We start from the raw sequence: 26351 nt of genomic DNA, 5'->3' as shown, positions 1-26351 counted from the left end.
CTCTGTCTCTGGTCCACGAAGGCTTATGATCAGATGACCATAACACGGGTCATATTCACGTGCAAAGTTTATGCCAGTACTGTCCCTTGCCTTTCGATATATATCACGCTAAACTGTATTACATGTCAGCTGAACGTATAGCTAGCCCTATTGCGCTACAACAATATATATATATATACATATATGTGTGATATATACGAGGCCTCATGTACTCAATGAAACATGAAAAAGTAAAAATAAAGATAAATACAGGCTACAAAAAGACCAGGTATTTGCACAAAAAGCTCTATTTCAAGAAGACTCCCAAGCGCTTTCGCCTTTGTTAAAGGTTGTAAGTTTGGTTTGGGTTTGTGTTGTGAAGAAAAAGAATAAAAGAAAGAGAATGAATGAGAGAGAAAAGAAAAGAGGGAAAGACAGAAAGAAAGGGAAAGAGAGAGAGAATAAAAGAGACAGACAGAAAAGAGAGAGAGAATAAAAGAGACAGACAGAAAAGAGAGAAAGAATAAAAGAGACAGACAGAAAAGAGAGAGAGAATAAAAGAGACAGACAGAAAAGAGAGAGAGAATAAAAGAGACAGACAGAAAAGAGAGAGTTAGAAAGATAAAGAGACAGACAGAAAAGAGAGAGTTAGAAAGATAAAGAGACAGACAGAAAAGAGAGAGAAAGATAAAGAGACAGAAAGAAAAAAAAAGAGTTACAAAGATAAAGAGACAGACAGAAAAGAGAGAGTTAGAAAGATAAAGAGACAGAAAAGAGAGAGTTAGAAAGATTAAGAGACAGACAGAAAAGAGAGAGAAAGATAAAGAGACAGAAAGAAAAGAGAGAGTTAGAAAGATAAAGAGACGGAGAGAGAGAAAAGCAAGAGAGTGAGTGAGAAAGAAAGAAAAAAGCAAGAGGAAAATAGAAAGACAGAAAGAGAGAGAAAGAAATAGAGACAGGCAAAAAGAGATAGAAAGAGAAACAAAAAGAGCCCTATGACTCCTTACTTACCTGCACGGTCAGAATGGGTGGGAACCCAAACCCATCCAGTGATCTCCCAATACGTATTCTCGTGCTAACAATGAACTTCCCTTCGGGGTCAAGGTCTTCGAGCTTACTCTTGTTGACATCACCAAAATCGCAGTTGGCATGATGGAGAGCTTTCTTTTCGGGCAGCTTGTGGTACTCTTTAATAATAGGGTCAAAAAGTTCAGAGAAAGTCGCGTATGCTTCCGGGTCAGACGCATAGATACCAACGCCACTGTCAATATTTTCACATCCTGAAACAAAAAAAAAATTTCAATCATAGTAAACAATTGTTAGATTTCCAGCATCAAATGTAGAGTTGTATGTGTAGATCAGTCTTGCTCAATATTATCCGGGCCGGCGGTCCATTTTAATTTCCAACACTCGTGTCGCGGGCCATATTATTAAAAAGGAAGAAAATAAAAAGGAAATAGACAATGTACTAGTTTTCATAGAAACCCGTGAATCTAGCATGGAAGCCAAAACGAGGAAAGCGCAAACAGGGACGTCCTCGTATTACTTGGCGACACACCTTCATGGAGGACCTCAGAACAGTGGACACCAGGTGGGAGGAGGCTTCAGACATTGCCAGTGACAGATCTTTGTGGAGACAGCTTGCCGCCCAATGCGCCGAACGGCGCGGGAGGACCTAAGTCTAAGTAAGTCTAAGTCGTGAATCTAGTACTCACTATAAGTCATGAGCTTCAGAAAGCTGTTTAATGTTATGTTCTTTAAAAAGAGCCACTCTTTCTTAACAAAACAATTATGCGGGCTTATCGGCACCAATCCATGGACCCTAACATTAGGAAAGATTTTTTTTTTCAAACTATTTTATTTTGTGGCAAAGGGATTTTCTACACTTTGTGCCTACGGTTTGGCGGCCGGATTGAATCATATCACGAGCGGGTTATGGCCCGCGGGCCGTATTTTGAGCATCACTGGTGTAGATGTATCTGAAGTCTAGTATAGGGTAAAGAAGACAATAAATAACATTTAAACATATATCATTCTACAGAAAGCGCCTAGGTATCACATACAAAGACCGCATCACAAACAAAGTGATTAGAGAAAAGGGTTAGCCCAGCAATCGGACCCCACGATGGCCCGGGGGAGCTTGATCTCTTTGGGGGGTCCCCTGCGATTTTGCGTAATATTTAATGTAAAAAAACACTCATTTGGGGGCCCGGGGGGATTTTCAAATTCTTCCCCCTCCTCCCGCCACCCTAGCTACGCCACTGCAGCAAAGGCCAACAACATTTTGTATACGTATTCATTTTTTGTATGTTGCTTTTTCTTCCGGAAAGGGACTTTGATTTATGTGATTACATCGACAATGAATAATTGTGCAAAGTTTCACTTTGATCCGAGAATGGGAAGTGGGAAAAATAAGGTGTATAAGACTGCACCCAGACAGACAGACAGACAGACAGACGGAGTGAGTTAAGAAAAAAAAGTAAAAAGTATTTTCCCCATTCAAACCTTGCGATCTATTGGGCAGATGATGTTATGGTCATGTGTTTCTTTGGCCAACTGCCAAACAGCGGAGTGTCTTGTGGCCATCCCAACCACCAACCGCCTTTCTTTTTCCAACTAAAGTCAGGTCCCCTTTACAGTTGGGTGGACTCAGGGGCGCCCCGAAAATCCCGAACTCACAGTCCTCTTCGAGATTTGAAACAAGCACCCCAGATTTGGAAGCCAGGCGCTTAACCACTCAGCCTTGGCGTCTCCCCCCACCACCATTTTTTTTCTCTTTTTTTTTTTTTAATTTGCTTAATTCCTTGTTACCATTTCAAGAAACAGAAGAACATGATAAAGAATGAAGCCTATCCTCGGTAAAGTCAGGTACACATTAGAGCCGAAGAACTCACGAGCGCTCTAAAAATCCCGAAATTAAAAATCTCAGTCTTCACCTAGATTCGAACCCAGGACCCCGGGTTCGGAAGCCAAGCGTTTAAACACTCAGCCACGGCTGAGATAAGATAAGCTTTGTCATTACTGTATTAATAAGTATGAATGCCTTCATAATGAGTTTGGAATGCATGTTTATAGTACAAGAGACATTTTGAAACTGCATCAATAATTCGCGGAATTTCGGGATTCGCGGGAATGGAAGGAACGTAACCCCGGGGAACGTAACCCCGGGAACAGAGGGCTACACTGTACTTGTTCCTTGCGTAAAATAATTATCCCATATTTTTCAAGAATTCTTTCGTCTGTGTTGGAGTTGGCTTAATCTATTTATCTCGTCTGCTTCAGCTGCATGTTTGGCAGACCCGCACAAATAGCGATCCGTCGCAGGTCATGGTCGTGCCAAATTGTGAGAAGGTTCAAGGACGAAAGTCTGCAGTGCAAGGAATGATGGGGGAAGTTGTAATAACTGGTTTCACTGTCACGCTCTTTTTTTATGGAAAAAGTGAAACAAAAAAGAGTGCAAAGGAAACTCAAGAAAAAGAATCCTCGAAAAACTGACATCTCCACAACGACTTTATCACAAAGTAAATACAAAAAAACAACAAAAAAAAACCCAGCAAAAACAAACAAACAAACAAAAAAAGGTCAGCTCCTGCTGTTCTGTCATACTTAAACGATAGATGTAGGTAGATAGCAAGTGATAGCTTCTAGAGTCTACCCAGAGTCTCAGTGTGGATTCAGGAGTGGTAGGTCCACTATAGACATGATATCTTCTCTACGACTACTGCAGGAGAAATTTAGAGAGAGAGACAGACCCCTTTACATTGTTTTTGTCGATCTGACTAAAGCTTTTGACATGGTCAGCAGAAGTGGCCTTTTCAAACTCCTGAGGAAAATAGGTTGCCCTCCCAAACTACTGAAGTTAATTGAGTGTTTTCACGAGGAAACTAAATGCACTGTCAAATTCAATGGAGCCCAATCAGCACCTTTTGAGGTTTGCAGTGGTGTCAAGCAGGGATGTGTGCTCGCACCTACTCTGTTTGGCATATTCTTCTCCTGTCTACTGCATTATGCGTACAGCGACATAAACGAAGGTGTGTTTCTCCATACAAGATCCTCTGGAAAACTATTTAATGTATCAAGGCTGCGGGCAAAAACCAAGGTTAGGAAGCTACTCGTCAGGGAACTCCTGTATGCCGATGATGCAGCTATTGTGGCTGATTCTGATATTCAGCTACAGTCCATGGTTGACAAACTATCTGCTGCTTGCCAGAAGTTCGGCTTAAACATCAGTCAAAGCAAGACTAAGATACTTGTCCAAAACACAAACACTGCACCTCAAGTAAGCATTAATGGCCAACCACTAGAAATTGTTGATCACTTTTGTTACCTTGGCTCCATCATATCCAACAACACTCTACTGGATAAAGACATAAACAACAGGATAGCCAAGGCAATGGCCACCATGTCACGGTTGCAGAAAAGAGTCTGGGACAACATATTGCTGACTAGCAGGACTAAAGCCCTAGTCTACCGGACCTGTGTGTTGAGCACCTTGCTGTACGGAAGTGAAACATGGTCAACCTACTCATGGCAGGAAAAAAAGCTGAATGTCTTCCACCTCCGATGCCTAAGGCGGATCTTTAAAATAAGGTGGCAAGATAAGATAACAAATGAGGAAGTGCTACATAGAGCAGGATGCCAGGACATCCGCTCTGTTATCAGCAGCAGACGCCTTGGCTGGCTTGGCCACGTTCGTAGAATGCCAGTAGGTCGACTTCCACAGGACATCCTGTATGGCGATCTAATTGAAGGCAGGAGAGCCGCTGGTCGCCCACTTTTACGTTATACGGATGTATGCAAACGCGACATGAAGCTCTTCAAAATCGACACTGGCAACTGGGAAGAGGTGGCACTGGACAGATCCACATGGAGAGAGAGCATAAAGGAAGGGTCACAGATTGCAGATGTCATACACAACAGAAGCAGAAAGAAGGGTGAAAATGCAATGGCGCCTGGTGATTTTATATGCCCAACCTGTGATCGCAGCTGTGTATCAAGGATTGGCCTCTTTAGTCACACAAGAAGTTGCAAAGGGAAAAGATCGTCTCGCGAGACGTAAAATGCCACAGAATATTTTATATCTATAAAAGTTTATCAGACGTTTCTTCAAAAAAGATGACTACGTCGAACGCGTCTAGTCATGCATGTTAACCAATGACCTAAATTCTGCCAAGTCGCTGGTTTTCCTGGCTAGCTCAGGCAACCCATTCCATGCTCTAATAGCGCTAGGGAAGAAGAAGTATTTGTACAAATTTGTCCTAGCATATGAGATGAGGAATGTGCCTTTATCTTTATGTCTTTCCGAGTATTTAAATTGTGTTTTTGTATTTGAAGATTGTGTTCAGTGTTTTATGTATAATTGCTACTTTACTTTTAAGTCTTCTATCCTGGAGGCTTTCTAAATTTAGTGATTTAACTAAAGGACTTACTCTATGAATCTCACTGCTCTATTTTGTGTCTGTTCCAGTTTCTTAATGTTTTCTTGAGTTGAGGGCTCCCAAACGGAGGATGCATATTCTATTATTGGCCTAACCAAGGTTGAATAACATTTTAGTTTTATGTTCTTAATTGATTTACAGAAACTAGAGAGTAACAACATAAGTAACAACCGATACAGACTGTAACAGATATATGCTTAAAGTGGACACAGCCACTCCTTCACGTCCAGAATCAGTTCGCCTTGGCACAGTACTACAGGAGAAGTGAACTCATGTTTGGCTGACATCACGCATTGCATGTTATTTTAAATACAATTATTTAAATTGATATAGACCATTTATTAAACTTAAAAAAGTTATTTAGATAATTGAAAGTAAGCATTTCGTTAGTAGTAACAATTTATCAAAAGTCAAATAAAAAGAATAAGATAAAGTAAAAAATAAGATTTATGTAACTAAAAATTATTCAAAACGTGGGTACTGAAAATGATAAGGGCAAACTCAATATATGTAATATCATTCATATAGTCTTCACCTATCTCTCTTCGTTAGTAGTAACAATAAATCAAAAGTCAAATAAAATAAAGTAAAAAAACATGCATGTCACTAAAAATTATACTGAAAAAAACATGCATCAGACAAAACGTGGGTACTGAAAATGACAAGGGCAAACTTATTATATGCAATATAATTCATATAGTCCTCACCTATCTCTTTTATTAAGAATAAAATCAAATCGGAATACAATATATATAAAAAATCTTAGAATTAGATCAAACAAATCAAATAATTAAAAATGATATGTCCGAAATAAAATAGTTACCAGATTTATCTTATCTTATCTTATCTTATATAATACAGACCTTACTTCAAAAAAGAAGATGATTACGTCCTACGCGTCATGTATTTAGTCATGCATATTAACCAATGACTTAAATTCTGCCAAGTCACTGGTTTTCCTTGCTAGCTCAGGCAACCCATTCCATGCTCTAATAGCACTAGGGAAGGAGGAGTATTTGTACAAATTTGTCCTAGCATATGGGATGAGGAGTGTGCCTTTATCTTTGTGTCTTTCAGAGTATTTTAGTAAATTGTGTTTTTGTATTTGAAGATTATGGCTCAGTGTTTATGTATGATTGCTACTTTACTTTTGAGCCTTCTGTCCTGAAGGCTTTCTAAATTTAGTGATTTTACTAAAGGTGTTACTCTAGTCAAATGTGAATATTCGTTTGTTATGAATCTCACTGCTCTATTTTGTGTCTGCTCCAGTTTCTTAATGTTTTCTTGAGTTGAGGGGTCCCAAATGGAGGATGCATATTCTATTATTGGCCTAACCAAAGTTAAATAACATTTTAGTTTTATGTTCTTATTTGATTTATAGAAATTTCTTTTAATAAATCCTAATGCTTTGTTTGATTTTTTGTAGTTTCATCAATATGTGGATTCCATGACAGTTTTTCATTTATTATAACACCTAGGTATTTTGCGTTTTTAGTCTGTGTTACTGGTTTGCCATGAATAAGATAAGTGGAATTAATTTGTTTTAGTTTTTTTGTTACTCTTAACAACTGACATTTTTCTGGGTGGAAAGACATGCTCCAATTTGATTCCCATTTCTGTAATTCATCTAATTCTCTTGTAAAATATCTGTGTCTTGTGTTGTTTTTATTGTTCTATATATTATGCAATCGTCTGCAAATAATCTGACTTTTGTTCCTGAAGTAATGCAATTTGGTAAATCGTTTATGTAAAATAAAAATAGTAGTGGACCCAAGACTGTTCCTTGAGGTACACCTGAGTTTACTGTTATCGGTGTTGATTTAGAGCCATTTATTATTACAGTTTGTTCTCTCCCTATCAGAAAATCTTTAATCCACTGATGCAATGGACCATTAATGCCGAAATATTTTAATTTTTTAAGCAAACTATATTGGTGAACATTGTCAAAAGCCTTTGAAAAATCTAGTAAGATAGCATCTATTTGTTCACTATTATCGAAACCTTTTGAAAAATCATCAATTAGTCCTATTAGTTGTGTTTCACATGATCTATATTTCCTAAAGCGATGTTGGTATGAAGTAAGGACATTATGTTTGTCTAAGTTGTTTATGATGTTGCTACATATTATGTGTTCTAGGATTTTACATGTGATGCTGGTAAGTGATACCGGTCTGTAGTTTCCTGGGTCTGATTTTTCTCCTTTTTTAAATAGGGGGTGACATTAGCTTCTTTCCAGTCCTTTGGTACTCTGCCCTGGTTAAGTGAAGCCTGAAAGAGTATTTTGAACACTGGGGCTAGCTCATTGCTTAGTTCTTTGAGTAATCTAGCTGGAATACTATCAAGTCCAGACGCTTTATTTGGTTTGGTGTTGATTAATAGTTTTTGAATTCCATTTTCTTGTACTATTAAAAGTCATTATGTCAATTATAAGTTTCCCTTTCAGACCTTGTGATCTTTAGGCCAGACGATATAAAGATCTTTTGTTTCTGTGGCCAACGGTTAACGATGGTGTCATGTGGCCAGCAAAACGACCAATCTCCTTTACTTTTCCCAAACTAATGCCAGGTATCCATTAGAGATGGGCGGACTCAGAGGCGCCCAAAGATCCAGAAATTAAAAATCCCAGTCACCACCGGTTCAGAAGCCAAGCGCTTCACCGCTCTGCCACCGCGCCTCCATGTCAATTATATGTTAGTTATAATTGTGAATATTGTTTAATCTTATCTATCCATTGTTAAGCCCTTAGCGTAGCGACGCACCATAGATGGCAGACGTTGATTTAATCTTATCTATCCATTGTTAAGCCCTTAGCGTAGCGACGCACCATAGATGGCAGACGTTGATTTAATCTTATCTATCCATTGTTAAGCCGTAAGCGTAGCGACGCACCATAGATGGCAGACGTTGATTTAATCTTATCTATCCATTGTTAAGCCGTAAGCGTAGCGACGCACCATAGATGGCAGACGTTGATTTAATCTTATCTATCCATTGTTAAGCCCTTAGCGTAGCGACGCACCATAGATAACAGACGTTTATTTAATCTTATCTATCCATTAAGCCCTTAGCGTAGCGACGCACCATAGATAACAGACGTTGATTTAATCTTATCTATCCATTGTTAAGCCCTTAGCGTAGCGACGCACCATAGATGGCAGACGTTGATTTAATCTTATCTATCCATTGTTAAGCCCTTAGCGTAGCGACGCACCATAGATGGCAGACGTTGATTTAATCTTATCTATCCATTGTTAAGCCGTAAGCGTAGCAACGCACCATAGATGGCAGACGTTGATTTAATCTTATCTATCCATTGTTAAGCCGTAAGCGTAGCGACGCACCATAGATGGCAGACGTTGATTTAATCTTATCTATCCATTGTTAAGCCGTAAGCGTAGCGACGCACCATAGATGGCAGACGTTGATTTAATCTTATCTATCCATTGTTAAGCCGTAAGCGTAGCGACGCACCATAGATGGCAGACGTTGATTTAATCTTATCTATCCATTGTTAAGCCGTAAGCGTAGCGACGCACCATAGATGGCAGACGTTGATTTAATCTTATCTATCCATTGTTAAGCCGTAAGCGTAGCGACGCACCATAGATGGCAGACGTTGATTTAATCTTATCTATCCATTGTTAAGCCGTAAGCGTAGCGACGAACCATAGATGGCAGACGTTGATTTAATCTTATCTATCCATTGTTAAGCCGTAAGCGTAGCGACGCACCATAGATGGCAGACGTTGATTTAATCTTATCTATCCATTGTTAAGCCGTAAGCGTAGCGACGCACCATAGATGGCAGACGTTGATTTAATCTTATCTATCCATTGTTAAGCCGTAAGCGTAGCGACGCACCATAGATGGCAGACGTTGATTTCATCTTATCTATCCATTGTTAAGCCGTAAGCGTAGCGACGCACCATAGATGGCAGACGTTGATTTCATCTTAACTATCCATTGTTAAGCCGTAAGCGTAGCGACGCACCATAGATGGCAGACGTTGATTTAATCTTAACTATCCATTGTTAAGCCGTAAGCGTAGCGACGCACCATAGATGGCAGACGTTGATTTAATCTTAACTATCCATTGTTAAGCCGTAAGCGTAGCGACGCACCATAGATGGCAGACGTTGATTTAATCTTATCTATCCATTGTTAAGCCCTTAGCGTAGCGACGCACCATAGATAACAGACGTTTATTTAATCTTATCTATCCATTGTTAAGCCCTTAGCGTAGCGACGCACCATAGATGGCAGACGTTGATTTAATCTTATCTATCCATTGTTAAGCCCTTAGCGTAGCGACGCACCATAGATGGCAGACGTTGATTTAATCTTATCTATCCATTGTTAAGCCGTAAGCGTAGCGACGCACCATAGATGGCAGACGTTGATTTAATCTTATCTATCCATTGTTAAGCCGTAAGCGTAGCGACGCACCATAGATGGCAGACGTTGATTTAATCTTATCTATCCATTGTTAAGCCCTTAGCGTAGCGACGCACCACAGTTGACAGACATTGAACGAGACATTTAGTGAGATCAGCGACAGTAGGGTTTAGTCTGTTCCTATGTTATTTTTATTTAAGACTTCAAGATGATAACTTCGATTATTGACAGGCACTCGACTGTGGCCCTTCACGGATTAGATATTGTAAAGTTGTTTAACAGTCTGGACTCAGTTCTTCACTTTTTCCTTATATTTGTCTGATCTTATATATTACAGACGTTACTTCAAAAAAGAAGTCTTTGTAACGAACTCACATAGTACACCCGCACAAGACACTCAAACACTTCCTGAGTCATATGTGAAAGTCAGACATGCATAGACAACTGCTAAACAACCTACTGATTCTACCATGGCTCTGAAGAAACCACCAGAACCACCGAAGACAAAGTCAGACCGTCGTAAACTCAAGCAGATGAAACTAGACATAGATACAATCTTAGAGTAAGGAAAATTAGGCCCAATTACAAAGTGTAAAAGCTTATTTAGCTTACTAGAACTCTTTAAGTTGACATTCAATTTGTCTCTTTAACAATTACCATTTGCTATACAGCAGGTGAGATGAAGTTTATCAAATAGTTTGCTTGTATCAAGGTTATCTACTGACACTACAGATACAAATTTTTTTAAAGTTTCATACCAGTGCTGCCACTTCCCTGCTGCTTGAGGTGCTGTGGGCCTGATGTCAAATTTCTCTGGCAGAAATATCCTATCCATTTTGAAATTCTCACAACTTCACAGTTTTCGATTCAGTGTATTAAATTTTTATGAACATAATAACATAATAGAGTGGAAAACCATGTCCGCTTAGTATGGCTTGAATACACTGAATGACTACACAGCAGACACGTCTCTAACATTTCGTGTACCCTTTCTTACGGACGAGTTAACAACATAACAACACAAGTACGACAACTGATACAGTAGATAATTTTCAAAACACTGGACACTGAGTTCTTGTTCTTGTCTTGTCTTGTACTTCGAACTCGCATAATACACCCGTACAAGACACGCAAACACCTCCTGAGTTATTTGTGAAAGTCAGACATTGGCCTTCATTGACAACTACAAAATAAACCTATTGCACAATGTTATGCACTATTGAATTGGTATAACCATTATCAGACATGTAATTGGTATGACCATGAATCAGAAATTTAATTGGTATAACCATGAAACCATGAATCAGACATTTGATTGGTATGAACATGAATCAGACTTTTCATTGTTATGACCATGAATCGGATATTTTATTGGTAAGACCATGAATCAGACATTTAATTGGTATGAAAATGAGTTATAAATTTTCTGTTGAGCACATTTAACATATGTATAGTTATGATTTATAATTGTTGAATTGAGACGCTCTATATGCAAGCTTTATAAATATGGGTAAATCATAATTTTTTCAAGGCTCCTGATAATTAGAGTTGACAACTGTGTTTTTTTATATGACCAACACATTATTTTCAAAGCTCCTGATATTAGGAGTTGACAACTATGGTCATTTCTGTCTAATCATCACATTATTTTAAAAGCTCCTAATACTCTTACAGTTGACAACTGTGGTAATTTTTGTGTGATCCTCGCATTATTTTAAAATCTCCTGAAAAGTGATAAAACAATAAAGTGACATCTTCATCGCAATCCGCATACTTAATAAGTGGTATCCCCCCACCCCCCTTTACGACATGATCCTACTTTCGAGCTAGATCTTAATAGCGACGTTACGTTGAAACGATCCCAAACCAACGCATCAGCTGCGCATTCCATTCCGCAGACTGCTGAATGTGCCAGGGAGTAATTGCGGAGCCATGGAACGTATCTGTGTCACTTCGCATCAACAGGGGGCCTAACTCATTGCAATGGCAGACGTCACCGTCTTAAGTTATCTGTCAGTGCTCCACGTTTCCAACCAGTTACACACGTAAATAAAATAAAAAAAAACTTTGCTTCGGCTGAGATTTACGGAACAAAACATAAACTACTTTCTACAAACTACTTTCTACTCTCTGCGCCAGAACCTTGAGTCAATATAAACTATTAGTAAATCGAATAGTGATAATTAATTGATTTGGATTTTTTTAAATAGACAAACAAAGATATACTTTGAATAAAAAATCTCTCCTAATCTTCTAATTTTCAAAAGTTTATCAAAAGGTTCCATTATTTTGTCACCATAATTCACCAAATTGCTTTCTCTTCTTTTTCTCTCTAACTTAATTTTACTGGTTAAAGAATGTAACGGCATCTTAAAAATGATACATTAAATGGATGGCTGCCTGGTCGTGCGGTTTGCGCGCTGGACTGTCGTTCAGATTTATCGATGGTCCAGGGTTCAAACCCTGCCCGCTCCCATCCCCCGTCGTCCTGCGGGAGGTTTGGACTAGGAAGTAATTATCTTCAACTCTGAAGGAACATCCGAAACATGAAAAAAAAATTTCAAACATTTTAATGTAAACAAAGGGCAGATTACTGTGTGATTAGCTTCGTCGATAATGGAAGCTTATACAACTTACTTAAAATATACATTAACTTACAAAGCATTAATTAACTTCTGACAGTTGCTACCGAATAAAACAAATCTTACAGAGCAGTACCGTCACAATGTAATCTAGTCAAGATTTATGTCCCTAAAATAATTCATCGTCATTGCGAGTTATAAAATGTTTATTATTATAAAACATATATTGCCAACAATACATCTGCCAAATGTAGCATTCGCACGGGTAATCACTAATGAGTGTGCTGGCCACTAACACCCTTGATGACCGTTGGCTAAAAAAAACAAAACAACAGATGATCTGATCATCTGATCATCCTCCACCCCATAGACATGGACTCCTGGTCTTAGAATATTAACTTTTATCTTATCTTATCTTATATAATACAGACGTTAGTAAAAAAAAAGAGGATGATTACGTCCTACACGTCATGCATTCAGTCATGCATATTAACCAATGACTTAAATTCTGCCAAGTCACTGGTATTCCTGGATGGCTCAGGCAACCCATTCCATGCTCTAATAGTAGTATCTTTACAACTGGCGGCTACAAAATGCATCTAGTTGGTGCAACCGTTGTCAGGAAATGGGTAATTGCTAATTAGCTATGTAAATTAGAAAGTAGACGATACTTTCTTCTTCCTTCTCATTTTACATGTGGGGGGGGGGGGGGGTTCAGATCAGTAAATCTAATAGCTGAGTTAAACCGCGCAGTGGTTTCCAAATAAGGCAGCTCTCCGGATAGTTTTTTGTTCTATAGGAGGGTTCGGGGGCCAGAGTCTTGTTCGGGACTCTATGCGATACAATTTGTGCATATTTTTAGCACTTCTATTAATTTGAAATAGTCACGTATTAATTAAAAATATTAAATATTTAAAATAAACCCAAGTCTAGGTTAAGGTCACCTCGGAATTTCCTATGACGTAAGCAGGCACCTGCTTATCACACGAATGACACGCTTGACACTTAATAGAAAATTATACTAATTATACTATCATACTAGAGGTCAAATAAGCACGTGCGAGCGAGAATAAAGAAAAAGTCAGCCTGGATGTAAATGTTGCAGAGATAAGACGTATTTTAGTTTTGAGTTAGAATTTGTACAGATCAGTCTTGTATTTGTATTCAATCTAGTAGTACATTTGAATATTTTATTTTGATTCAGTTTCTCATTGGCCTCCTTCAGTCGTAGAACGACTATGGTTCATCTCAGAGCACACTTCCTCATGTGGCTGTGGAGCCCTATTTTGGAGAGACACTCCCGTCCACAGATAGCGCAGGTTAAGGTGGCTTTTGCTTCGGTGGTAGAGGAGCTGGCCGATTTTCGGATTGTGCGTTTTTCTTCCTGGGCTGAGACCCATGTACTTTCACTGTCCATAGCTTTCCTGGTCACTGTCTCTTTCCAGCTGTTGCGGTCTAGAGCTATGTCTTCCCAATACAGTTTACCATTGTAAATACTGTACATTGCAGTGATTCCTAGTTTTTGAATTAAAGTTCTGTGTTTGATTTCAAAGTATCTTCCCTTATTCAATCTCTAAGATAGTATTTAGATCTAGAGATATACATCTACATAATCCTCGGCATCACCTTGGTTAGGCCAATAATAGAATATGCATCCTCCGTTTGGGACCCCTCAACTCAAGAAAACATTAAGAAACTGGAACATACACAAAATAGAGCAGTGAGATTCATAACAAATGAATATTCACATTTGACTAGAGTAGCACCCTTAGTAAAATCACTAAATTTAGAAAGCCTCAAAAGTAAAGTAGCAATTATACATAAAACACTGAACCATAATCTTCAAATACAAAAACAAAATTTAATAAAATACTCTGAAAGACACAAAGATAAAGACACATTCCTCGTCCCATATGCTAGGACAAATTTGTACAAATGCTCCTTCTTCCCTAGTGCTATTAGAGCATGGAATGGGTTGCCTGAGCTAGCCAGGAAAACCAGTGACTTGGCAGAATTTAAGTCATTGGTTAATATGCATGACTAAATGCATGACGCATAGGACGTAATCGTCTTCTTTTTTGAAGTAACGTCTGTATTATATAATATAAGCTAAGATCACAGTTACAAGATACCAGCAGCCCTGACGATTCGGCAAAGATCAACAACGTGCTCAACTAACAAGAGAGAAACTTACAAACCGCAACATCCAGCTCTTTAACATCAAAATCTCAAGATCTTTAACTGTCATAACTTAAAAATCAATTTTCTCAACTCAACTTTTTTATTATTATTATCCAGTAGTTGGCAACGGTGGCTTTATAATAAAACGTCCTTGACATTGTTAGTATTGATAATTTTCGTGGGAATCCACAATAACTACTTTAAAAAAAAAAATTTCTGTAATTGTCAAAAGGCTAAAATAAACGACAATCTGATCTGTAAATATTAACAATAAATATACAAACTCAGAGAGGACATTTGACGTTTAGGGGCTCAGCCCCTGTTCAATTGGGCAGCCTCATACCGTCATATTCTCTGGCCACATTTTACAGCGTCTGACCCCTGAGCTTTGACCCCAATCTGTTCTCATAGATGTTGTAAATCAGAGGTCGGGATTCGACTGTTCCAGATCGATACGTCTGGAGTCAACGCCCTGGGCAGTTGGCGCCACTGTAGGAAAATGAGAGCTCCGATGTGTGTGTAGTACAAGCCTTCAAGGGAGCGTAAATGTGGGGTGGAGAAGAGCAGGAGTAATTGCCCCTGATTTTGTAAACCATGGGTTGTATTCTCTTAGTAATGTTTTCTCATCGCTCTCTGTAAAGAATATATTTTATTTCCGAGCGATTTCTTTTCAATTTCATTTTTTTGTGTATATGCTTGTCTTTTATTATGCAAGTGCATTGCTACCAGAAAGACATAAGGAAAAAAAAAAAGAAAGTGAATTGAGCGACTGAATGAAATAACGCACACGTATCTATACCCTTTCCCCCACCCAACAGTCTTCCGCCCTTTTTACAAAGCTTATATCAACGCTGTCTGTCCTTCTGTTTGCCTTTTCTCTGTCTGGTTCGAATTTTGTACACGTCATTTCTCCAACTACCCATTCGCGGATCAAGTTGAAACTTTGCAAAATTATTCATTGTCACTAATTAATCAACAACAAAAAAAAAACAAAAAAAAAAACAATTGATTAATTAATTAGTGGTAATTAATTTTTTTGATATTGATAAAAGGAAATAAATGTTACAGTAGTGATATATATGGCTAAAAATGTACAGTTCTTACCTCTCCTAGACTTTGTTTTTTGTTTAAAGTATTTTTAAAAAATATTTTGCTTGTTTCTTTTTTTACGACCACGTATAAAACCCTACTTCCGGTCAAAACAAAAATTTACTTAAACCAGAGATGGCGAACTACGTCACGTGAATCGATGATTTCCGGTTCCTAGAAAATTTTGCACACAGTCATGAAGTAGTCGCAGAGACTCTGTTGCATTGGACGATTTTGTTTGGTGATGGATGTGTCTAAAATGTACATTTGTTAAGCCCGACAAAATCGGTATCAACTATGAAGACCATATGGGGTTGCTTGGTCGTGTTATGCGCTCTGGACTGTCATCTAGATGGTCCCGGGTTCGAATCCCCAGCCGTTGTGCGGTAAGTTTGGACTAGGACGTTAAAAATTCTGAAGGAACATCGAAACATGTCAAACATTGTACATTTTAGATATATAGTAAAGTGCGAAGTTCGAGCGCATTAAGCCCGCTGGCAGCAATTTTCAAGTTTGGATTTTTATAGCACCGTAACGGTCTGACCTATGAAAAAACTGATGGTATCTCTGAATTCCTCGTCCTTTTTTCTATAAAAATAGATTGGATTTAATGTATCACTAGGCTTAGTTAAAATTAAATACTAAGTCAAAGAGGTGTAGGGTAAGTATCGCCAAGCGTACTTTTCCTCGAGCGTATTTTTCTCCAGTTAGTAAGCTCGATCGGGTTGATAGAAGGTTCGAGCAGATCAAAGAAAATATATCTGAAAACATGTTTTAATATTTAATTTTTACTATAAAGTCATTTTCTTTTTACTCCAGCGCAAGAACACCATCCATTGCACCATTTCCCACCCTCCACAACTTCAAATAGTCTCTTTGAGCTGATGAGCCATCAGACTTAAAAATAGCCTTAATCCCATTACCCATTTCCTTCACTACCGGGTAGTAAAAAAGAATAATTCCACACCTCCTGAGTTTGACCTCACCATGAACTTAGCCTTTACAAGGAAAGGGAAATAGTATGTGTCGGAAGTAAAGAAAAAAGGTGCATGCGCAGTAGCAATATAGTAGTAATTTGGTAAACATTCAAATAAAAAAGTTATAGCAATAAAAAGTGAACTGTTCGAACCTCTTGTCAAATCGGGACTGCTCGAACTTCGCACTTTACTTCATAGTTTAGGGGAGATATTAGAGAAGAAGGTCGTTCGATAAAAATAAACAATAGCCTATTGAACCCTTTTTTTTTAAATAAGTAATTGAATAGCTCACTGGCAAGCACGTCGGCCTTCCATCATGGAGGCTAGAGACCTGGAGTTCCAATTCAGACCTTGAAAAAAATGCTTTGAAAAGGCAGCACGGAAACCTTCCAGATATTCTCTCCCCTCCGGCCCACAACGGGTCCACAAAGTTATTGGACCATAACGCCCTGAGCATTCTATAAGTCTGAACGTTTCACTAAACAAAAGCAATTAAGAAAAATATTTCCGATGGCAGAAATGTATTACTGATAGTCTAGATCAGGGGTTCTCAACCTGTGACGATTGACGATTTGCCAGGGGTCGCCTAAGACCATCAAAAAATGAATTGTTATTGTCTATTCTTCTATTGCTGTATGTGTGTGTGCGGGGAGGGGGGTCGCGGCAGAGTGGGGGATTGTAAAAAAGGGGTCGCGGAGCCTAAAAGTTGAGAACCGCTGGTCTAGATCTATTAAGGTACATAGTAGGGAGGACAAAGTTAGATTCGTCCAAAGAAACATTCTCTGATCTTCTGCTAAGAACAGCTGCTGACCAAGGGCGTAGCTAGGAATTTCCCCTCGTTTTGGGGCCTGGGGGGCTTGACCTCTTTGGGGGCCCCTGCATTTTGAGTAATATTTAATTTTAATGTAAGAAACACTCATTTGGGGCCGCCTCAAGAGGGAGCCCGGGGGAATTTCAAAATTCTCCCCCCCCCCCTCTCCTCCACCCACCCTAGCTACGCCACTGCTGCTGACAGAGAAAAGTGGAGGGATTTTGTTACGCGAGCTGTCACAGTACTCCCACGACGAATGTCAAGAGACAAATGAGAGGAGATATCTATTAAAAATTCAGTTCCTGTCTGATGCAAAAAAAAAAAATGTATGGAATTTCAATCAATATAAGATTTCCTTATTATGTATCTATATTCTATAATATCAAAGTCTTGGCCCTTACTGAAAATCACCAATTCTCTCTTTTGCCGTGGATGATAAAATACGAACATTTTAGCCTGTTATTCGGGTACATAGAAGAACTAAAATTATGTCAAGTTGGAAACTGCAGTGGATAAATTTACCGAAACAATTTTTTTATTCGACCTAATATGTTTTTTAAAGACGACAAAAAAACTACAACGGATGGGCCTAAGTAGTGTTGGCGTGGGTTTGTGCTAACTTTAAATATTTTACTTGTTGAAACATAGCGACTTCTAAAAGCAAGTCAGCTTTATAGTCAACTAACGATTTTTTAATTGTAGGATAACTCAATAAATGTCTATCATTTTAATTGTATACATAACATCATTTTATTTTCAGTATGTATTGTAGTCACAGCATTTATGTCTACTACTATACGTAGATCTGGGGGGCGCGTTGGCTGAGTGGTTAAGCGCTCGGCTTTCGAACCTGGGGTCCTGAGTTCGAATCTCGGTGAAGACTGGGATTTTGAATTTTGGGATTTTTAGGGCGCCCCTGAGTCCACCCAACTCTAATGGGTACCTGACTTAAGTTGGGGAAAGTAAAGGCGGTTGGTCGTTGTGCTGGCCACATAACACCCTGTTTGGCCATAGAAACAGATGACCTTAACAGCACCTGCCCCATAGATCTCTTGGTCTGAAAGGGAAACTTTACTTTACTATACGTAGATCTAGACATAAGATTACGATGTCATGCTTTTTTCGAGTTTGTATGTAAATGAATCGCTACAACTCATTTTATTTGATAACTCAGCACTTCCCATATGTCAGCATTAAATCCCTTACAAGGCCAAGATCGTACGAGCTAAGACAGAATTGGTTAGTCTGCTGTCTACATCTCCTCGTGTCTCTTTTGTTTCCTTATCTCAGCGACTTGTGCGCTAGTAGACAATCTTTCCCGGAGCACTCTTCAATCAACTTTGTTGCCCATAGAAACCATTGTTGTCATGGTTTAGATTCAGTATACGCGACAGAATTATCGATTACTTTGTGTGCGCTATCTGACGGGTGCTCTAGCAATATCCTAACACCCCCCCCCCTTTTTTTTTTGCTTCAGATGTCTGGGCAAGGGGGAAAAAAAAGATTTTCTGGAATGCGTCCTAGGAGGTCAGAGTTCAGAGACATTCGAACGGAAGTCGTCTGCTAGCTAGAACGCTTCTGGGACAATAAGCTTGAGATATAAATGACATTTATTGACGGATTGCGTTACAGAAAGATAGTAAGTAGTAATCGCGAATAAGGACGTAACTAGGTCATGCTAGCAGAAGCCAAGACACATTGTAGAGATTGGTTGCGTCTGATTTCAACGACATTGATTTTCATCAGTTTAAAATTTTATAAGCTTATATTTAATAGTGATATATATTTTTGGACAAATGTGTCAAGAATAACAATAATAAAACTCTTTTCTTTTTTTTTTTTTTGGGTCTGTTCCTGATCAATTGAAGAGTTTCACGCTAAGCTAAATAATGTCAACACCAGCAAATTGAAATTCAGTGTTGCCAATTAAAAACACAAGAATTGCCAATCATTTTTGGCTAACTCACCTTTATTACATCTAGTTTGTTGCCTGTTTGTTTTTGAATAAATTTACGATAAACTACACAGTGGCGTAGCTAGGGTGGGGGAGGAGGGGGGAGAATTTGAAAACACACTAATGAGTGGTTTTTACATTAAAAATTATATATGTATATATATATGGCTCCTTTTGTCTCGAAAGGCAATGGATGCGCCCAAAAGAGTCACTGGTTTTGGCTTAATCTTGAGACGGGGCAGAATCTGGTGTGGCTAATCAAGCCAATTCTAGAGCGGCAGACTTTGCCACAATTCATTTATGAATTAAAAATTAAATATTACACAAAGATGTCACCCCCCGGGACCCCAAACGATAGGAAATTCCTAGCCTGCGCACCTGAACGTCCCTGATGCCAACTAAAAAAAAAAGAAGCTATAAATTTGACAAATCTCAATGCTTGGAAGTCAATCGTCGTATCAAATATTGTTTATTACCGTCAGTTAGTTGCCCATATGTTTTAAAATACATTTTAAGTATTAGAGTGAAACTCCTCTATACTGGCATTATCATGTGCTACAAGCAGAAGTTATTAGAAAATTTAAATTCTATAGACCTAAAAAGTGCACAAATATTATCACAGAACTATAAAAACACCTAGCTTGTCAACTCGTCCTTTAATTTGAATACCGAATACACCAAAAAGATACCTATTTATAGCTTATTCACCATGTATGAAAATATCCTATTGAATTTTTTTTTCCTTTTCCTATATTGAAATTATTTTGTGCTTCAAATGGGAGATCTTAGAAAATGGATTTTACGTGGTAAAATTCACACAGAAACAATCTTATACATATAAATAATACCAAATGAACATTTCTTTTATTCTATACAATGAATACACAAAATTACTAGCTAGTTATATCGTACAAACTATGTAATGGAAATCCCAATTACATGTAGTTAAAGCTTATCTTATCTTATCTTATCTTGTAAAATACAGACGTTACTTCAAAAAAGAAGATGATTACGTCCTACGCGTCATGCATTTAGTCATGCATATTAACCAATGACTTAAATTCTGCCAAGTCACTGGTTTTCCTGGCTAGCTCAGGCAACCCATTCCATGCTCTAATAGCACTATTTAAAAATTGTTTCATTAAAGTGTATTGACGTCATTCTTTTACATATTTATTGAGTGTCAAAACGAGACAAAAAAAAATATGCATGAAAAAATTCCTCAGAAGTGGTCTCCCTTTATAACTCATTCATTTGTTCTTGTTATCCCCCCTTGTTCTAAACGAAATCTAATTAGGTTATCTGTATCTATAGTCCGGTGTTCGGGGTTATTTAGACTGATAATGCAAACACTAATTAGCTGTAATTACTCCATTACGATGAAGAAAAAAAAAGGTATTTCTAATCACACGCGTAATATTTTCTAATTAGTCAAGTCTTTTTATCAGACTTTTAACATCTTCTACAAGACACTCAATGCGCCACGACACACCGTAGTTTTGTGTTGTCCTGCTTTAGAAAATATCCTATGAATTTATTGCACGAGTTCCTAAGACGAACTAATTACAGCGGAAATAGGAAAATAATTCTTAGCAATCCCATCATTCATTGGGGGCGGATTTTAATGGGATGCTCTCCCACTTTCCCGCCACCACTCACTCTTTAATTTATGATTATTTTTTTGTTTAGGATTCAACCTCACGATTGAGAAATTATGTTGATTTAAATAGTACTACCGTATTTTCACGCATATAACCCGAGGGCTATACTTACTCCTTCTTCCCTAGTGCTATTAGGGCATGGAATGGGTTGCCTGAGCTAGCCAGGAAAACCAGTGACTTGGCAGAATTTAAGTCATTGGTTAATATGCATGACTAGATGCATGACGCGTAGGACGTAATCATCTTCTTTTTTGAAGTAACGTCTGTATTATATAAGATAAGATAAGATATACAAGGTGGTTGTTGTTTTTTTTTCCTCCAAACGGCCACCTTGAAGCTCATATGGAACAGCTAGGCCCAGCTTAGCCATCTAACAAAACGGCTTGAGTTCGAATCCTGCCTGTGGGCAGCAGGGAAACCTTCTCTCAGATACCCCCTCCCCCCAAATACGCACACACTGGTCCACAAAAGATTGGACCATAGCGCAGTGAGCAGACTATAAGCATTTAAAAATAATTTTTTTTTTAATTTACACATAATGCTCCAATATAAATAGTTTGATTTTTTTTTAATGGATGAACGTGCGATAATTCAGTCTAAGGCATTGATGTGTCAAATATTTCTTTTAAAAAAATAGTAGAATGTGTTGTTTTTGTTGCAGGGCTCAATGTACGGGAAAGGGGATTCCCCATCCGATTTTCTTTGCTCAAGCTGAAACTACAATTGAATTATATACAATTAACTAAAGGCATGCTGTTTTACACCTAGAGAAGGAGGCTAGCTATCAAGTACAAATGAGGAGATTAGAAACAGGATGACAACGACAAATAAGCCCCACAATGACCTACTGACAATGACCTACTGACAATGACCTACTGACAATGACCTACTGACAATGACCTACTGACAATGACCTACTGACAATGACCTACTGACTACTGTAAAATAAAACGCAAACTAAAACGTTATTATAATACGAGAAGGTCCTCAGGGCTTGCGAAGACCTTCTTTCAGGGAACAGTACCAGGAAAAAGAAGAAGAGGCAGACAGAGAAGAGAGAAAGCAATGGGAGATAACATCAACGCGTTAATGGGGCCTGTCACTGAAAGAGATTTTAATACAAAAAAGACAGAAATAATGGAGAAAGACAAATCAACAGATCATTAGTGGTGCCCCAAAAGTTCAACAGACAAAGGGATACGTGAAGATGAAGTTTATATGCCTCGGCACTATTTCAGTTCTGGCACGTACACTTAACATTGGCCTCAAACCCTATGAGTTTTATAGTCAAGTGACTCCCACCTCTTTCACGAGACAATGCGTTAACACTATAGAATGACATCCCCAAACTACAATCATAGACATAAATAAATATAGACTGGCCAATTAAAGAGTTTTATGAAACGAAAATTTGTGACTTGCAATTTTGTGTACTTTATTATACAGCATTTATGAGCAGTATAAAAGCTAAGTATTCACATCTATTTCAGCCACACACCAATATATATATTGTAAATAAGGAGGCAGTGTAGTTTTGTTTAATCTCTAAGAATGAAGATCATGCGATTTTTCATAGTTCGGAAATCCGAATACAATAGCTCTACATGTTTTCAAGTTACATGAAGTTACTTCCTTCGGCCAGTCTATACTTATAGATGTCTATGATTACAATTCTTTGAGTCGAAATTTTCTGATACAGAATCTAATAATGATGTATTCAAACCTATGACTCGTATAATATATTCCTAGATCGAATTAACACAAGTGGGGGAGACAACTCTTCCGGAACTGACTGAGTTTGGTTTCGAATCGTCATGAGTCAGGCCAACTTGGGGCATCAGACTCTAACACATAACTCACACTCATCCCTGTCACAGGCAAACACATAAACACATTTGTAAATAAAACAAAAAAAAAAATGAATGTATTTTTCATGAGTCATTTTCTAGTTTGTTTGTTACCCGAAAAAAAAAAAACAGAAAAAAAAAACACTGGAAGCTTAGCTCGTAATGTTTAGCTTAGAGAATGGGATGAAGAAAAATTGATTTTTGTTTTCTCTCTCTCTCTCTCTCTCTTTCTCTCTCTCTCTCTTTATCTCTCTCTCTCTCTCTCTATATATATATATATATCTTTCTCTCTCTCTCCCTCTCTCTCTCCCTCTTTCTCTCCCTCTTTATCTTTCTTTCTATTTATCTCTCTCTCCCTCTCTCTATTTATCTCTCTCTCCCTCACTCTATTTATCTCTCTCTCTTTTTATCTCTCTCTTTATCTTTATCTCTCTCTCTCTCTTTATCTCTCTCTTTATCTTTATCTCTCTATCTCTCTCTCTCTCTTTATGTCTCTCTCTCTCTGTATCACACTCTCTCTCTCTCTCTCTCTCTCTCCCCGGTTTCGTCTTATCGCTTTAGTATGTAGATTTGATGCTCTCTTGATATGTTGAATTCTTGCAATGTACTAAGCACTGACCTTTAAAACACCAGACCCAACAGTGGCCTTTGTATCTTCTAGTCACGTGATGTGAGACACTGTGACTCAATCTTAATGCTTAATTAACCTACTTTACCTAAAGGAATAATATTATTTAATATGATTTTCATAATGTTCGCATCATAGTTATCTAAAAGAATATTGCGCTTTTGACGACCTTTTTTTTTCCAAAGAATAACTTCATTTAGCTAAGAGAATAATAGGGAAAAAAAACATGCCTCTACACCTTTTATCTCAACAAATACTTAATTTCTGATATGTTGTTATTGCATCATATATCTAAATGAGTACTTTATTTCTGACATGTTGTTATTGCATCATATATCTAAATGAGTACTTTACTTCTGATATGTTGTTATTGCATCATATATCTAAATGAATACTTTATTTCTGATATATTCATATTGCATCATATATCTAAATGAATACTTTATTTCTGATATGTTGTTATTGCATCATATATCTCAACGAATACTTTGTTTCTGATACGATCTTATCATCTTATCTTATCAGTGGGAAGCGTGGTCGAGAGGCTAAGTGCGCTTGAACTTGGCTTGGCTTGGCTCGAGGTTCGACACCCGACTCGGGCAGAATTGTGTTTACTGAGCTCCTAAAGGCAGCACGGAAAACCAACTCCTAGATACCCCCTCCCCACCACTGGTCCACAAATGGGATTGGACCAAAGCGCTCTGAGCATGCTATAAGCATGAAAGTAGCGCTATATAAAAGCTATAAATATATATAAATATATAATATTTATTCATAAACAGGAGGTTACGCTGGAGCCGGTTTGGAAAGGTACGATGTATTCGTTTAATAGATAAAAATTATCGTTCTTGTTACTGTTAGGCTTTTTTACAAGTCGACACTATTTAAGTCACGGTGTGTCTATGTTACTGTTTTCTAGTCCAGAATTAAACAAATGTTCAAAGAAGCTGTAAGGACTCAACACTTAGTCAAAAAAAACTTTATGACTGTCGGTAGTAGAACTAAAATAATTCCTGTACATTCATTTATAAAGAGCTGGCACTAGGGGGAAACGAAAGATTGATGGATCATAGCATTAAATTTAGTTGGGGTAAGGATTACAAATGCATCCATCTTCCGGTCTATCTCACAGTATCACACAGCATTGTTTGAGGAGGAGAAAGAGAGAGAGAGAGAGAGAGAGAGAGAAGAAAAAGTGGAAAAGAAAAAGAGCGAGAATGAGAGATAATGAAAAAAGTGATGGGGGAAGGGAAAGAGAGGTTAGAAGAGAAAAAGAAAGAGATAGAGAAAAAGAGAAAGAGGAAAAAAAAAAACAAAGCGAACAATTCTAAGTAGTTTGTTCCATGTGGGGTGTAGGTCTACTTAAAACTTTGATAACAGCATCACCATGCTCCAATAAGTACCAACTTTGTAACAGGGATTCCACATGTCGAAGGACTGTGTATCTGATTTCTTTCTCAATTTTAAACAAAACACCCTTTTTTTCAATATTATATATATATATATATATATATATATATATATATATATATATATATATATATATATATATATATATATATATATATATATATATATATATATATATATATATGTGTGTGTGTGTGTGTGTGTGTATGTATAGCCAGACATTTTTTTTTTAAATATTGCTTGATCCACCCAGACAGACAGACAGACAGACAGAGTAAGTTAATATAAGCTTTGTCAAAAGCTAGATGTGATATTCATACTCTCCATTCCTGACTTCTACAATTCCATGGTGGCGCGCTGCGTATACAAAATATGATGAAAAAGTCGCAAGGCCGTAGCGAATCCAGAACAGCGCTGCAAATATAGTGCTGACAAAAATGTGATTCTGCAACTACTTTCCTGTGTACACTCCCTTTGACTCCAGGTGAGTGAAGGAATCGACTACAAGGAGACCCACACTTTGTCATCAGCGCTACTACAACAAAGAGATGCCCTCGTACCTTAGTGAATAGATCCCTTAGTATATCCCCCCAGAGCCTGCGCTCCATGGACTCAACGAGTCTAGCTGTGCCACGTTTCTCCCTCAGATGTTACGGTCTGGGGGCTTTTTCAGTGCATGGACCAAAGGGTTGCAGCTCGCTCCCCACTGAGCTCAGACAAACAACATGCATCACTGCATTTAAGAACATTAACTCTCATTTTTATTACAAAGCTTCTATCAACTCAGTCAGTCAGTCTGTCTGTCTGGTACAAATCTTGTTCACGTTAATTCTCCCACTTCCCTTTCTCGTGGCAACTTGAAACTTTGCAAAATTATTCATTGTCCCAAACAATATATGAATCAATAAAAACATATATAAGCCAATTAATTAATTAATTGTTGGTAATTAATTTATTCTGTTTAATATAGAGAAAAAAATCTTACAGAATTGAGGTATATATGTAAATGTAAATGTGTAGTTCTTTCCCATATATAAGCTTTGTTTAAAACAATACTTTGTATATTTGCCTTGTTATATTTGTTGTGTTTTCATTGCGTCTTGACAGTGTTAAAATATAATTTTATTCTGGAATGAAAAAGACAGACTTTTCATTTCATAAATGTGTGTGTAATGTGAAGACCTATACGAGTACTTGTGTAGGGTTGTGTGTGTGTAATGTGTAGGCCTATAGGAGTACTTGTGTGGGGTTGTGTGTATGTAATGTGTAGGCCTATATGAGTACTTGTGTGGGGTTGTGTGTATGTAATGTGTAGGCCTATATGAGTACTTGTGTGGGGTTGTGTGTATTTAATGTGTAGACCTATAGGAGTACTTGTGTGGGGTTGTGTGTATTTAAT

The 26351-nt window shown here is 37.9% G+C and overlaps 1 protein-coding gene across 1 annotated transcript in view; it reads right to left on the bottom strand.

Moving 5' to 3' along the window:
- Nucleotides 1-26351, bottom strand: part of LOC106058362 (arginine kinase-like) — a 123420-nt gene that overhangs the window by 37468 nt on the left and 59601 nt on the right. Inside the window, exon 3 of the mRNA XM_056033397.1 lies at nt 991-1259. Within this exon, the coding sequence (XP_055889372.1) occupies nt 991-1259 (269 nt within the window). The remainder of the gene's footprint in view (nt 1-990; nt 1260-26351) is intronic.

This window comes from Biomphalaria glabrata, chromosome 6 (assembly GCF_947242115.1).
Source record: "Biomphalaria glabrata chromosome 6, xgBioGlab47.1, whole genome shotgun sequence".
Classification (NCBI taxonomy): domain Eukaryota; kingdom Metazoa; phylum Mollusca; class Gastropoda; family Planorbidae; genus Biomphalaria; species Biomphalaria glabrata.
The sequence above is the reverse complement of the archived record's forward strand: the minus strand, read 5'-3'. Positions and strand labels throughout refer to the sequence as shown.